This window comes from Lagenorhynchus albirostris, chromosome 8, assembly GCF_949774975.1.
Source record: "Lagenorhynchus albirostris chromosome 8, mLagAlb1.1, whole genome shotgun sequence".
Classification (NCBI taxonomy): domain Eukaryota; kingdom Metazoa; phylum Chordata; class Mammalia; order Artiodactyla; family Delphinidae; genus Lagenorhynchus; species Lagenorhynchus albirostris.
This window is the reverse complement of record NC_083102.1, coordinates 45,674,637-45,689,263: the sequence shown is the minus strand read 5'-3', so window position 1 is coordinate 45,689,263 and position 14,627 is coordinate 45,674,637. Positions and strand designations below refer to the sequence as shown.

The window sequence follows — 14,627 nt, the reverse complement described above, 5'->3', positions numbered from 1 at the left end:
ACAGAAAAAGTCAAGGAAAAAAATTCAAGTTATTTCGATATTTGTTATTTGCCCAAAAAAGCACCTGAGTAGTCTTGGGGAAAATCAGAAACTTACTTAACATCCTTGAACTTATTTTATAATTTACTATTGTTTAAAATCTTTTTTTTTTTTTTTCATTACAGATCATCGGGGGCCTGTAATCTTTTCAGTACTTAGTGCTTCTAAAAGTTTTAAGCTGGTCTTGGGTGCAGTTAATTCAGTTTTAAGTGAGAATCACGCTGGGATGGCCCCTGGGCCCTGCAGCTCTGCTGACAGCCCATCTGTGTGGTAACATGAGCTTCGTCCTCCTTACCAGCTAATTCCACTTTCATTAAAATTCCTCTCTATGGACCTGGGATAATGGTCATGGTTCTGCCTTTCAGCTCCAGAGCAAGGATTTTTTTTTTCCTGTAAGTGAGCAATTGTTACTGGAAATAGATGTGTGTAACACCTGGAAGTGGATGAAAACACCAGCGAGCCAAATGCTCCTTCCCAGTTGGGCAGCTGAAAGGGACACCTGGCAAAGGCTGGAGAGCCTGGCTTTGTGCAGTGGTGCCAGCTCCTGCTCTGCTCTTACTGTGCAGTGAAGACCTGGATGTGCCTCCCTCTGTTCAGTGAGTGACAAATGGTAGGGCTCTTTGGTAAGAATGATGACAACTAACAGCTATGCTTTTCACTGACGGAGCCAGGATATTGCAGGAAGCTTGATGTTGAATGTTTTTAGACTTGACTTTGAGAACTTCCAGTCCCATATTTGACCTTGTTGGGAAGTTCCCTAAGCCTAAGAGTGTAAAGAGGACACCTGGGGCTGCCATTGTGAGCAGAAATGAGAAACGTTGGTTTAATGATATTGTATATTGAGCACTGACCCTGCACTGAGCATTGTGCTAACTGCTTTCCATGCTTCAGCTCATTTAATCCTCACAACAACCCTGGGAGTCAGTACTCTGGGATTCCTATTTTTCAAGGAGGAAATTGAGATTCTGACAGTCTTAAAATGTGACCCAAAGCCCCACAGTGATTTGACATGGCTTATTTTAATAAGTTCCAAATCAGCAAGGACAAGCCATAAATGTAGTTCTGAAATACAGGAGCTATAGTTTCTCTCCCTAAATCAACTCAGTTCCTGTGGAAAGAAAGAGTCATATCTTAAGTTTGTGGAATTCCTTTATTTCCCCAAATTTTCTGTTATCTTTTTCTTAATTAGGAAAAGTCTCCACTTCTCTGCACAGAAGCTCACCTGTGGGTAATGGAGAACTTTAGTGAATTAGGAGCCTGATTTTACTTTTATAAGAAAAATAGAAAATCTATCATTCACCATCTAAAAGACTAAAGTATTTCCAAGTTAGAATTTAAGCCAATAACACACAAATTCAGTTTCCCTTAGAGGCAGCAGTTTTAATTTTGATAGTCTCTAAAAGCAGTAATATTTGGTAGTTTCTGGATACACTTTAGACTCTCAAAAGTTTAGTTTTAGCAGCTTAATAAAGTATGAATTTGTCAGCTGAGAAGTGTGGTTCTCTCACTCGGCAAGCCCGAAGTCTGAAGCACCCTTGACCAGTGCTCATTCCTTTGTGCTTTCTGGGCATATCTGCTGCCCAGAATCTCTGGTAGAGACTTGCTGCCTCAGGGGCTATTAGGCAAATACCCAAATCTGGGGGTGTGGGCAGAGTGGGTAGGAGCCGCCAAAGCAGTGCCTTAGGGGAATGGCCCCCATGTGCTGAGTGACTGTCACAGGATTTTCCCCCTAACTTTCAGGACCAACTTCCTGAATTGTACCCTTGCTAACTGGGGCTGCTGTATAAAGTCAGGCTGGACTGCTGAGAACTCCAAGGTACTGCTGGAGGGCCCCCTCACCCCTGCCCCTCTCATGCTTGGCCCCTGTCAGCTCGGTGCCTCTTGCCACAGCGGGTCCAGGCCCACCTCTGTCCTCCCCTCGGCAGTGAACAGCCGAGGAAGATGGTGGACGTCAAACCCGGCCTGCCAGGGCCCATCATGGCACGGTGCTGAGGGATGTGAGGTTCGGCCATGCCAGCGTACCCTGGCCCCAGCCACTGGGGACTCAAGTTATTCCCTCTGAGAAGCCACCTGTGTGGATCGAGTGGTCAAATGGAGAGGCCTCAGATGCTTCCTCTGCTTTTTTCGGTCCCTTGGTGGGTAGAGAGGCCTGCGAAGGATCACACTGAGGATGCCTCTTGCCTTCCCTCGTCAGGCTCTCCTCGTAGCACGTCACCCCAGGGCCCCACCCCATGCAGTAAGTGCCTCTGAAGGGGTCACAGTGTGCTTGCCAGGCCGAGTCCCTTTTTAAAATCCCAGGCTCAGGCAGTTAGAAAAATGAGTGTTTTCAGTATTTTACTAACAAATGAATTGGCAAAAGAACAAGTTCTCTGGTGAAACCTTCTCCTTTCCCCCATTTAGCATCCACCAGGTGCCCGCCATGGTGGCAGGGGTCTGACGTGCTTGCTGGGTTCTCAGCGGCTTGCCTTGCCTCCAACTCAGTCACTCGCACAACTGCTCGAGGGCAGGAAGAGACTTCCCTTCCTCAAAAGGGCAGGAGAGAGAGAGAAGCTCCTGTTTGGATGCCGGAGCCACATGGGCAAGCCAGGCCTTATTCCTTTTGAAGGACGGTGCTGATTCTTCTTCCTGGGGCAGAGAACCTCTGCCCACAGCATCAGTCTTCCGAAGGTCAGCCCCGACCCACGAAAGCCCTGAGTGGAGCCTCAGCATTACGAAGGCATCGTCCTGTCCCTCAGACTGGCTAAGAGGAGGGCTTCCTGCGATCTTGTCAGCAGACGGTGAGACTCCAGGACTAAGACGTAAGCCCATGGCGGGTCCTTCCTTTGGCACCAAGTCCCTACAGAACCTTGGATGAGTCAGATCCCCACACTGTACTCCCCCCTCAGTATCCACAGCTCTGAAGTGGGAATAATATCAACACATGGGGAGGTACTGAGGAGGAAGAGAACATTGCAGGTAAAACACTTCTGTTCGTTGAGCACCTTTTCCCCAAGAAACATGGCACCAACTTTGCACCATGTCCCCAACTCTTCATTGAATGCGGCAGTGACCGACTCACTCTCCCTGGTCTTTGGGCAGGCGTTTCTATGAGCTCAAAGTCTCATTCCTCTAATTTCAGATTAAAATAATCATGCATTAACATCTCTTCAGAGTATGTTTACAGTCACTAAAACAGCTCATACTTTTCCTGCAGAATTGTAACAGCTACTCAGGGACTCTGCCAATCAGAGTGCCCGCACAGAGCTCGTTTTGCACCACGAAGGCAGGAATCCTGGAAGCTCCACCTCGGCAGACGCTGGATGTTTCAGACATCCAAGACAGGCAACTGCACAGAGTCACCCCCATGGCCAAGACCCACCCACAGGAAAACATCCCCTCAGAAACAGACAATCCGCTTCTCGTCTTCAAAGACTTTGGCCTCCTCTGGCTTTATCAAGTTTCCATTTAAGCTGTTGGAGAAAAACAAAGAACACAAGTAAGTGTGAGAGACTACTGTATGCTCCTTCCCATATGTGTTCCTAACACACTCTTGTGCTTCACACAACCCTGAAATTAAGGAACAGAATCTGTCCAACACTTGTTTTTACTTTTTTCTTTTTTAAAATTGAAGTATAGTTGATTTATAGTATTGTGTTAATTTCAGGTGTATAGCATGGTGATTCAGTATTTCTGCAGATAATATTCTGTTATAGGTTATTACAAGATAATGGATATAATTCCCTGTGCTATACAGGATATTCTTGTTTGTCTATTTTATATATAGTAATTTGTATCTGTTAATCCCATACCCCTGATTTGTCCCTCCCCCCTTTGGTAACTACAAGTTTATTTTCTATATCTGTGAGTCTATTTCTGTTTTGCATATACAAGCATTTGTATTATTTTTAGATTCCACATGTAACTGATATATAGTATTTGTTTTTCTTCCTCTGACTTATTTCAGTTAGCATAATTTTCTCTAGATCCATCCACGTTGCTGTAAATTGTAGTATTTCATTCTTTTTTATGGCTGAGTAATATTCCAGTGTGTGTGTGTGTATCACATATTAATCCAATCATCTGTTGATGGGCACCTGGGTTGCTTCCCTGTCTTGGCTATTGTAAATAGTGCTGTTTTGAACACCGAGGTGCATGTATCTTTCCAAATTGGTGTTGTAGTTTTTTGTGGATATATACCCAGGAGTGGAATTGCTAGATCATATGGTAGTTCTATTGTTAGTTTTTAAGGAACCTCCATACTGTTTTCCATAGTGGTTGCACCAATTTACATTCCCACCAACAGTGTACAAGGGTTCCCTTTTTTCTACATCCTTTTCCAGCATTATTTGTAGACTTTTTGATGATAGCTATTCTAACAGACGTGAAGTGATACCTCATTGTGGTTTTGATTTGCATTTTCTAATAATTAGCGATGTTGAGCACCTTTTCATGTGCCTGTTGGCCATCTGTAAGTCTTCTCTGGTAAAATATCTATTCAGATCGTCTAACCATTTTTTAATTGGGCTTTTTCTTTTATGTTAAATTGTATGAGCTGTTTATATATTCTGGACGTTAACCCCTTGTTGATTGTATCATTTGCAAATGTTTTCTCCCATTATGTAGGTTGTCTTTTCATTTTTTCGATGGTTTCCTTTATGGTGCAAAAGCTTTTAAGTTTAATTAGGTCCCATTTGTTTATTTTTGCTTTTATTCCCTTTGCCTTAGGAGACTGACCCAAGAAAAAATATTGCTATGATTGATGTTAAAGAGTGTTCCCCCTATGTTCTCTCCTAGGAACTTTATGGTTTCCAGTCTTACATTTAGGTCTCTAAGCCATTTTGAGTTTATTTTTGTATATGATGGGAGGGAATGTTCTCATTGTTTTACATGTAGCTGACCAGTTTTATCAGCATCACTTGTTGAAGACACTGTCTTTTCTCCATTGTACTGTATATTCTTACCTCCTTTGTTGTAGATTAATTTACCATAGGTGCATGGGTTTATTTCTGGGCTCTGTATTCTGTTCCACTGATCTGTTTGTTTTTGTGCTGATACCATGCTGTTTTGATTACTGTGGCTTTGTAGTATAGTGTGAAGTCCAGGAGGGTCAGACCTCCAAATTTGTTCTTTTTTCTCAGGATTGCTTTGGCAATTCAGGGTCTATTGTGGTTCCATATAAATTTTAGGATTATTTGTTTTAGTTCTGTGAAAAATATCGTGGGTATTTTTACAGGGATTGTATTAAATCCGTAGATTGCTTTGGGCAGTATGGCCATTTTAATATTTATTCTTCCAATCCAAGAGCATGGGATATCTTTCCATTTGTTTGAATCACCTTCAATTTCCATCATCAGTGTTCTATAGAGTATAGGTCTTGCACCTCCTTGGTTAAGTTTATTCCTAGGTATTTTATTTTTCTGACATGATTTTAAATGGGATTTTTAAAACTTTTCTCTTTCTAATATTTCATCATCAGTGTTACAGAAACACAACCTATTTCTATATATTAATCTTGTATACTTTCACCTTGCTGAATTCATTTAGTAGTTGTAAGTTTTTGTGGGGAGACTTTAGGGTTTTCTATATAGTATCATGTCATCTGCAAATAGTGACAATTTTACCTCTTCCCTTTCAATTTGGATACCTTTTATTTCTTTTTTTTTGTCTGACTGATGTGGCTAGGACTTCCAATGCTATTTTAAATCAAAGTGGTGAGAGTGGACATCTTTGTCTTGTTCCTGAATTTAGCAGAAAGGCTTTCAGCTTTTCACCATTGAGTATTATACTGGCTGTGGGTTTGTCACAAATGACCTTTATGATGTTGAAATATGTTCCCTCTATACCCACCCACTTTGGTGAGAGTTTTTATCATGAATGGATGTTGAATCTTGTCAGGTGCTTTTCCTGTGTCTGTTGAGATGATCATGTGGTTTCTTTTGTCTTTCCTTTCGTTAATGCGGTGTATCACTGATTGATTTGAGTATGTTGACCCATCCTTGCGTCCTGGAATAAATTTAGTTTATCATGGTGTATGATCCTTTTTATGTATTGTTGGATTTAGTTTGCTAATATTTTGTTGAGGATTTTTGCATTTATATAAAAAATATTGGCCTGTAGTTTTCTTTTTTGTAGTGTCGTCTGGTTTTGATGTCAGGGTAATAGTGACCTCCTAGAATAAATTTGGGAGTGTTCCCTCCTCTTCAATTTTTTGAAATAGTTTAAGAAGGATAGGTATAAGTTCTTTGTATGTTTGCTAGAATTCCTTTGTGAAGCTGTCTGGTCCTGGACTTTTGTTTGCTGAGAGTTTTGTTTGATTTGGTTTGGTTTCAAGATTCAATTTCACTTCACTTCTAGTGATCAGTCTGTTAAAATTGCCTGTTTCTCCTTGACTCAGTCTTGATAGGCTATATGTTTCTAGAAATTTGTCCATTTCTTCTACATTGTCCAATTTGTGAGCATATAAATGTTCATAGTATTCTCTTAGGATTTTCTGTATCTCTGTGGTATCAGTTGTTATTTCTCCTTTCATTTCTTATTTTGTTTATTTGGGTCCACTCTCTTTTCTTCTTGGTGAGCCTGGCTAAAGGCTTATCAATTTTGTTTCTCTTTTCAAAAAACCAGCTCTTGGTTTCATTGATCTTTTCTACTTTTTTTTTTAATCTCTTTTATTTCCTCTCCAATCTTTATTATTTCCTTCCTTCTGCTGACTTTGGGCTTTGTTCTTCTTTTTCTAATTCCCTTAGGTGGTATGTTAGGTTGTTTGAGATTTTTCTTATTCTCTGAGGAAGGTCTGTATCACTATGAACTTTCCTCTTAGAACTGCTTTTGCTGCATCGCAGAGATTTTGGAAAAATGTGTTTTCATTTTCAGTTGGTCTTGAGGTATTTTCTGATTTCCTCTTTGAGTTTATCATTGACCCATTGGTTTTTTAGTAGCATATTGTTTAGTCTCCACATGTTTGTTGTTCTCTCATTTTTCTTTCTGTAGTTGATTTCTAGTTTCATACTATTGTGGTCAGGAAAAATGCTTGATATAATTACTATCCTCTTAAGTTTGCTGAGGCTTGTTTTGTGACCTAGTATGTGATCTATCCTAGAGAATATTCCATAGGCACTTTAAAAGAATGTGTATTCTGCTTTTTTTGGCTGTAGTGTCCTATAGATATCAATTAAGTCCAACTGGTCTGCTGTGTCATTTAGGACCTCTACTGCCTTACTGATTTTCTATCTGCATGATCTGTCCATTGTTGTAAGTAGGGTGTTAAAGTACCCCACTATTATTGTATTATTGTCAATTTCTCCCTTTATGTCTTTTAGTATTTGCTTTATGTATTTAGGTGCTCTTGTATTGGGTGTATATGTTAATGAGTGTAATATCCTCTTCTTGTATTGATTCCGTTATCATTATATAATGCCCTTCTTTGTCTTTGTTTTAGCCTTTGTTTTAGTCTATTTTGTCTAATATGAGTATTGCTCCACCTGCTATCTTGTCGTTTCCATGTGAATGAAGTTTTTTTCCATCCCCTCACTTTCACTCTGAATGTGACTTTTGCCCTGAAGTGAGTCTCTTGTAGGCAGCATATTGAAGGGTCTTGCTTTTTAATCCAGTAAGCCACCCCTTATCTTTTGATTGGAGCATTTAGTCCACTGACATTTAAGGTAATTACTGATCGGTATGTACTTATTGTCATTTTATTCCTTGTTTTCCAGTTGTTTTTGTAGTTCTTCTTTGTCCATTTCTTCTTCTTTTTGTCTCTCCCATTGTGGTTTGATGCATTTCTTTATAGTATACTTGAGTTCCTTTCTTTTTGATTTTTGTGTATCTATTGTAGGCTTTTTTTTTTTTTTTTTTTCTTTTTTTTTTTTAACATCTTTATTGGAGTATAATTGCTTTACAATGGTATGTCAGCTTCAGCTTCACAACAAAATGAATCAGTTATATACATACATATATTCCCATATCTCTTCCCGCTTGCGTCTCCCTCCCTCCCACCCTCCCTATCCCACCCCTCCAGGTGGTCACAAAGCACCGAGCTGATCTCCCTGTGCTATGCGGCTGCTTCCCACTAGCTATTTACCTTACGTTTGGTAGTGTATATATGTCCATGCCTCTTTATCGCTTTGTCACCGTTTACCCTTCCCCCTCCCCATAACCTCAAGTCCATTCTTTAGTAAGTCTGTGTCTTTATTCCTGTTTCACCCCTAGGTTTTTCATGACATTTTTTTTTTAAATTCCATATATATGTGTTAGCATACGGTATTTGTCTCTCTCTTTCTGACTTACTTCACTCTGTATGACAGACTCTAGGTCTATCCACCTCATTACAAATAGCTCAATTTCGTCTCTTTTTATGGCTGAGTAATATTCCATTGTATATATGTGCCACATCTTCTTTATCCATTCATCCGATGATGGACACTTAGGTTGTTTCCATCTCCGGGCTATTGTAAATAGAGCTGCAATGAACATTTTGGTACATGACTCTTTTTGAATTATGGTTTTCTCAGGGTATATGCCCAGTAGTGGGATTGCTGGGTCATATGGTAGTTCTATTTGTAGCTTTTTAAGGAATCTCCATACTGTTCTCCACAGTGGCTGTATCAATTTACATTCCCACCAACAGTGTAAGAGGGTTCCCTTTTCTCCACACCCTCTCCAGCATTTATTGTTTCTAGATTTTTTGATGATGGCCATTCTGACTGGTGTGAGATGATATCTCATTGTAGTTTTGATTTGCATTTCTCTCATGATTAGTGATGTTGAGCATTCTTTCATGTGTTTGTTGGCACTCTGTATATCTTCTTTGGAGAAATGTCTATTTAGGTCTTCTGCCCATTTTTGGATTGGGTTGTTTGTTTTTTTGTTATTAAGCTGCATGAGCTGCTTATAAATTTTGGAGATCAATCCTTTGTCAGTTGCTTCATTTGCAAATATTTTCTCCCATTCTGAGGGTTGTCTTTTGGTCTTCTTTATGGTTTCCTTTGCTGTGCAAAAGCTTTGAAGTTTCATTAGGTCCCATTTGTTTACTCTTGTTTTTATTTCCATTTCTCTAGGAGGTGGGTCAAAAAGGACCTTGCTGTGATTTATGTCATAGAGTGTTCTGCCTATGTTTTCCTCTAAGAGTTTGATAGTTTCTGGCCTTACATTTAGGTCTTTAATCCATTTTGAGCTTATTTTTGTGTATGGTGTTAGGGAGTGATCTAATTTCATACCTTTACATGTAGCTGTCCAGTTTTCCCAGCACCACTTATTGAATAGGCTGTCCTTTCTCCACTGTACATTTCTGCCTCCTTTGTCAAAGATAAGGTGACCATATGTGCGTGGGTTTATCTCTGGGCTTTCTATCCTGTTCCATTGATCTATCTTTCTGTTTTTGTGCCAGTACCATACCGTCTTGATAACTGTAGCTTTGTAGTATAGTCTGAAGTCTGGGAGCCTGATTCCTCCAGTTCCTTCTTTCGTTCTCAAGATTGCTTTGGCTATTCGGGGTCTTTTGTGTTTCCATACAAATTGCAAAATTTTTTGTTCTAGTTCTGTGAAAAATGCCAGTGGTAGTTTGATAGGGATTGCATTGAATCTATAGATTGCTTTCGGTAGTAGAGTCATTTTCACAATGTTGATTCTTCCAATCCAAGAACATGGTATATCTCTCCATCTATTTGTATCATCTTTAATTTCTTTCATCAGTGTCTTATAATTTTCTGCATACAGATCTTTTGTCTCCTTAGGTAGGTTTATTCCTAGATATTTTATTCTTTTTGTTGCAATGGTAAATGGGAGTGTTTTCTTGATTTCACTTTCAGATTTTTCATCATTAGTATATAGGAATGCCAGAGATTTCTGTGCATTAATTTTGTATCCTGCCACTTTACCAAATTCATTGATTAGCTCTAGTAGTTTTCTGGTAGCATCTTTAGGGTTCTCTATGTATAGGATCATGTCATCTGCAAACAGTGACAGCTTTACTTCTTCTTTTCCGATTTGGATTCCTTTTATTTCCTTTTCTTCTCTGATTGCTGTGGCTAAAACTTCCAAAACTATGTTGAATAAGAGTGGTGAGAGTGGGCAACCTTGTCTTGTTCCTGATCTTCGTGGAAATGCTTTCAGTTTTTCACCATTGAGGATGATGTTTGCTGTGGGCTTGTCATATATGGCCTTTATTATGTTGAGGAAAGTTCCCTCTATGCCTACTTTCTGCAGGGTTTTTATCATAAATGGGTGTTGAATTTTGTCAAAAGCTTTCTCTGCATCTATTGAGATGATCATATGGTTTTTCTCCTTCAGTTTGTTAATATGGTTTATCACATTGATAGATTTGCGTATATTGAAGAATCCTTGCATTCCTGGAATAAACCCCACTTGATCATGGTGTATGATCCTTTTAATGTGCTGTTGGATTCTGTTTGCTAGTATTTTGTTGAGGATTTTTGCATCTATGTTCATCAGTGATATTGGCCTATAGTTTTCTTTCTTTGTGACATCCTTGTCTGGTTTTGGTATCAAGGTGATGGTGGCCTCGTAGAAGGAGTTTGGGAGTGTTCCTCCCTCTGCTATATTTTGGAAGAGTTTGAGAAGGATAGGTGTTAGCTCTTCTCTAAATGTTTGATAGAATTCGCCTGTGAAGCCATCTGGTCCTGGGCTTTTCTTTGTTGGAAGATTTTTAATCACAGTTTCAATTTCAGTGCTTGTGATTGGTCTGTTCATATTTTCTATTTCTTCCTGATTCAGTCTTGGCAGGTTGTGCATTTCCAAGAATTTGTCCATTTCTTCCAGATTGTCCATTTTATTGGCATAGAGTTGCTTGTAGTAATCTCTCATGATCTCTTTTATTTCTGCAGTGTCAGTTGTTACCTCTCCTTTTTCATTTCTAATTCTATTGATTTGAGTCTTCTCCCTTTTTTTCTTGATGAGTCTGGCTAGTGGTTTATCTATTTTGTTTATCTTCTCAAAGAACCAGCTTTTAGTTTTATTGATCTTTGCTATTGTTTCCTTCATTTCTTTTTCATTTATTTCTGATCTGATTTTTATGATTTCTTTCCTTCTGCTAGCTTTGGGGTTTTTTTGTTCTTCTTTCTCTAATTGCTTGAGGTGCAAGGTTAGGTTGTTTATTCGAGATGTTTCCTGCTTCTTAAGGTGGGCTTGTATTGCTATAAACTTCCCCCTTAGAACTGCTTTTGCTGCATCCCACAGGTTTTGGGTCGTTGTGTCTCCATTGTCGTTTGTTTCTAGGTATTTTTTGATTTCCTCTTTGATTTCTTCAGTGGTCACTTCATTATTAAGTAGTGTATTGTTTAGCCTCCATGTGTTTGTATTTTTTACAGATCTTTTCCTGTAATTGATATCTAGTCTCATGGCGTTGTGGTCAGAAAAGATACTTGGTACAATTTCAATTTTCTTAAATTTACCAAGGCTTGATTTGTGACCCAAGATATGATCTATCCTGGAGAATGTTCCATGAGCACTTGAGAAAAATGTGTATTCTGTTGTTTTTGGATGGAATGTCCTATAAATATCAATTAACTCCATTTCGTTTAATGTATCATTTAAAGCTTGTGTTTCCTTATTTATTTTCATTTTGGATGATCTGTCCATTGGTGAAAGTGGGGTGTTAAAGTCCCCTACTATGAATGTGTTACTGTCGATTTCCCCTTTTATGGTTGTCAGTATTTGCCTTATGTATTGAGGTGCACCTAAGTTGGGTGCATAAATATTTACAATTGTTATATCTTCCTCTTGGATCGATCCCTTGATCATTATGTAGTGTCCTTCTTTGTCTCTTCTAATAGTCTTTGTTTTAAAGTCTATTTTGTCTGATATGAGAATTGCTACTCCAGCTTTCTTTTGGTTTCCATTTGCATGAAATACCTTTTTCCATCCCCTTACTTTCAGTCTGTATGTGTCTCTAGGTCTGAAGTGGGTCTCTTGTAGACAGCAAATATATGGGTCTTGTTTTTGTATCCATTCAGCCAATCTGTGTCTTTTGGTGGGAGCATTTAGTCCATTTACATTTAAGGTAATTATCGATATGTGTGTTCCTATTCCCATTTTCTTAATTGTTTTGGGTTCATTATTGTAGGTCCTTTCCTTCTTTTGTGTTTCTTGCCTAGAGAAGTTCCTTTAGCAGTTGTTGTAGAGCTGGTTTGGTGGTGCTGAACTCTCTCAGCTTTTGCTTGTCTGTAAAGGTTTTAATTTCTCCATCAAATCTGAATGAGATCCTTGCTGGGTAAAGTAATCTTGGTTGCAGGTTTTTCTCCTTCAACACTTTCAATATGTCCTGCCACTCCCTTCTGGCTTGCAGAGTTTCTGCTGAAAGATCAGCTGTTAACCTTATGGGGATTCCCTTGTGTGTTATTTGTTGTTTTTCCCTTGCTGCTTTTAATATGTTTTCTTTGTATTTAATGTTTGACAGTTTGATTAATATGTGTCTTGGCGTATTTCTCCTTGGATTTATCCTGTATGGGACTCTCTGTGCTTCCTGGACTTGATTAACTATTTCTTTTCCCATATTAGGGAAGTTTTCAACTATAATCTCTTCAAATATTTTCTCAGTCCCTTTCTTTTTCTCTTCTTCTTCTGGAACCCCTATAATTCGAATGTTGGTGCGTTTAATGTTGTCCCAGAGGTCTCTGAGACTGTCCTCAGTTCTTTTCATTCTTTTTTCTTTTTTCTGCTCTGCAGTAGTTATTTCCACTATTTTATCTTCCAGGTCACTTATCCGTTCTTCTGCCTCAGTTATTCTGCTATTGATCCCATCTAGAGTATTTTTAATTTCATTTATTGTGTTGTTCATTGTTGCTTGTTTCATCTTTAGTTCTTCTAGGTCCTTGTTAACTGATTCTTGCAATTTGTCCATTCTATTGTCCATTCTATCTCCAAGATTTCGGATCAACCTTACTATCATTATTCTGAATTCTTTTTCATGTAGACTGCCTATTTCCTCTTCATTTGTTAGGTCTGGTGGGTTTTTATCTTGCTCCTTCATCTGCTGTGTGTTTTTCTGTCTTTTCATTTTGCTTATCTTACTGTGTTTGGGGTCTCCTTTTTTGCAGGCTGAAGGTTCGTAGTTCCTGTTGTTTTTTGTGTCTGTCCCCAGTGGCTAAGGTTGGTTCAGTGGGTTGTGTAGGCTTCCTGGTGGAGGGTACTAGTGCCTGTGTTCTGGTGGATGAGGCTGGATCTTGTCTTTCTGGTGGGCAGGTCCACGTCTGGTGGTGTGTTTTGGGGTGTCTGTAGACTTACTATGATTTTGGGCAGCCTCTCTGCTAATGGGTGGGGTTGTGTTCCTGTCTTGCTAGTTGTTTGGCATAGGATGTCTAGCACTGTAGCTTGCTGGTCGTTGAGTGAAGCTGGGTGCTGGCGTTGAGATGGAGATCTCTCGGAGATTTTTGCTGTTTGATATTATGTGCAGCTGGGAGGCCTCTTGTGGACCAGTGTCCTGAAGTTGGCTCTCCCACCTCAGAGGCACAGCACTGACTCCTGGCTGCAGCACCAAGAGCCTTTCATCCACAGGGCTCCTTAATTTGGGATGATTCGTTGTCTATTCAGGTATTCCACAGATGCAGGGTACATCAAGTTGATTGTGGAGCTTTAATCCGATGCTTCTGAGGCTGCTGGGAGAGATTTCCCTTTCTCTTCTTTGTTCTCACAGTTCCCAGGGGCTCAGCTTTGGATTTGGCCCCGCCTGTGCGTGTAGGTCGCCGGAGGGCATCTGTTCTTTGCTCAGACAGGACGGGGTTAAAGGAGCCGCTGATTCGGAGGCTCTGGCTCACCCAGGCCGGGGGGTAGGGAGGGTCACGGAGTGCGGGGCGGGCCTGCAGCGGCAGAGGCCGGCGTGACGCTGCAGCCTGAGGGCGCCGTGCGCTCTCCCGGGGGAGCCGTCCCTGGATCCCGGGACCCTGGCAGTGGCGGGCTGCACAGGCTCCCCGGAAGGGCGTGTGGCTAGTGACCTGTGCTCACACACAGTCCTCCTGACGGCGGCAGCAGCGGCCTCAGCGTCCCATGTCCGTCTCTGGGCTTCGCAATCTTAGCCGCGGCTCGCGCCCGTCCCTGGAGCCCTCTCAAGCAGCGCTCTTAAACCCCTCTCCTCGTGCACCAGGAAACAAAGAGGGACGTAAAAGTCTCTTGCCTCTTCGGCAGGTCCAGACCCCTCCCCGGACTCTCTCCCGGCCAGCCGCGGCGCACCAACGCCCTGCAGGCTGTGTTCACGCCGCCAACCTCAGTCCTCTCCCGGCGCTCCGACAAAAGCCGGAGCCTCAGCTCCCAGTCCCGCCCGCCCTGGCGGGCGAGCAGACAAGCCTCTCGGCTGGTGAGTGCCGGTCGGCCCGATCCTCTGCGCTGGAATCTGTCCGCTTTGCCCTCCGCACCCCTGTTGCTGTGTTCTCCTCCGCGGCTCCCAAGCTCCCCCACTCCGCCTCCCGAAGTCTCCACCCGCGAAGGGGCTTCCTAGTGTGTGGACACTTTTCCTCCTTCACAGCTCTCTCCCGCTGGTGCAGGACCCGTCCCTATCCTTTTGTCTCTGTTTAGTTTTTTCTTTTGCCCTAACCAAGTACGTGGGGGGTTCCTTGCCTTTTGGGAGGTCTGAGGTCTTCTGCCAGCGTTCAGTAGGTGCTCCG

The 14,627-nt window shown here is 41.2% G+C and overlaps 1 protein-coding gene across 3 annotated transcripts in view; it reads right to left on the bottom strand.

Annotated features, from left to right (window-relative positions):
* Positions 1–1,170: 1,170 nt before the first annotated feature.
* Positions 1,171–14,627, bottom strand: part of NOD1 (nucleotide binding oligomerization domain containing 1) — a 99,509-nt gene continuing 86,052 nt past the window's right edge. For all 3 annotated transcript variants that reach the window (XM_060156915.1, XM_060156914.1, XM_060156916.1), the window contains one exon: positions 1,171–3,488. In XM_060156915.1, the coding sequence (XP_060012898.1) occupies positions 3,416–3,488 (73 nt within the window). In that variant the 3' untranslated portion in view covers positions 1,171–3,415. The remainder of the gene's footprint in view (positions 3,489–14,627) is intronic.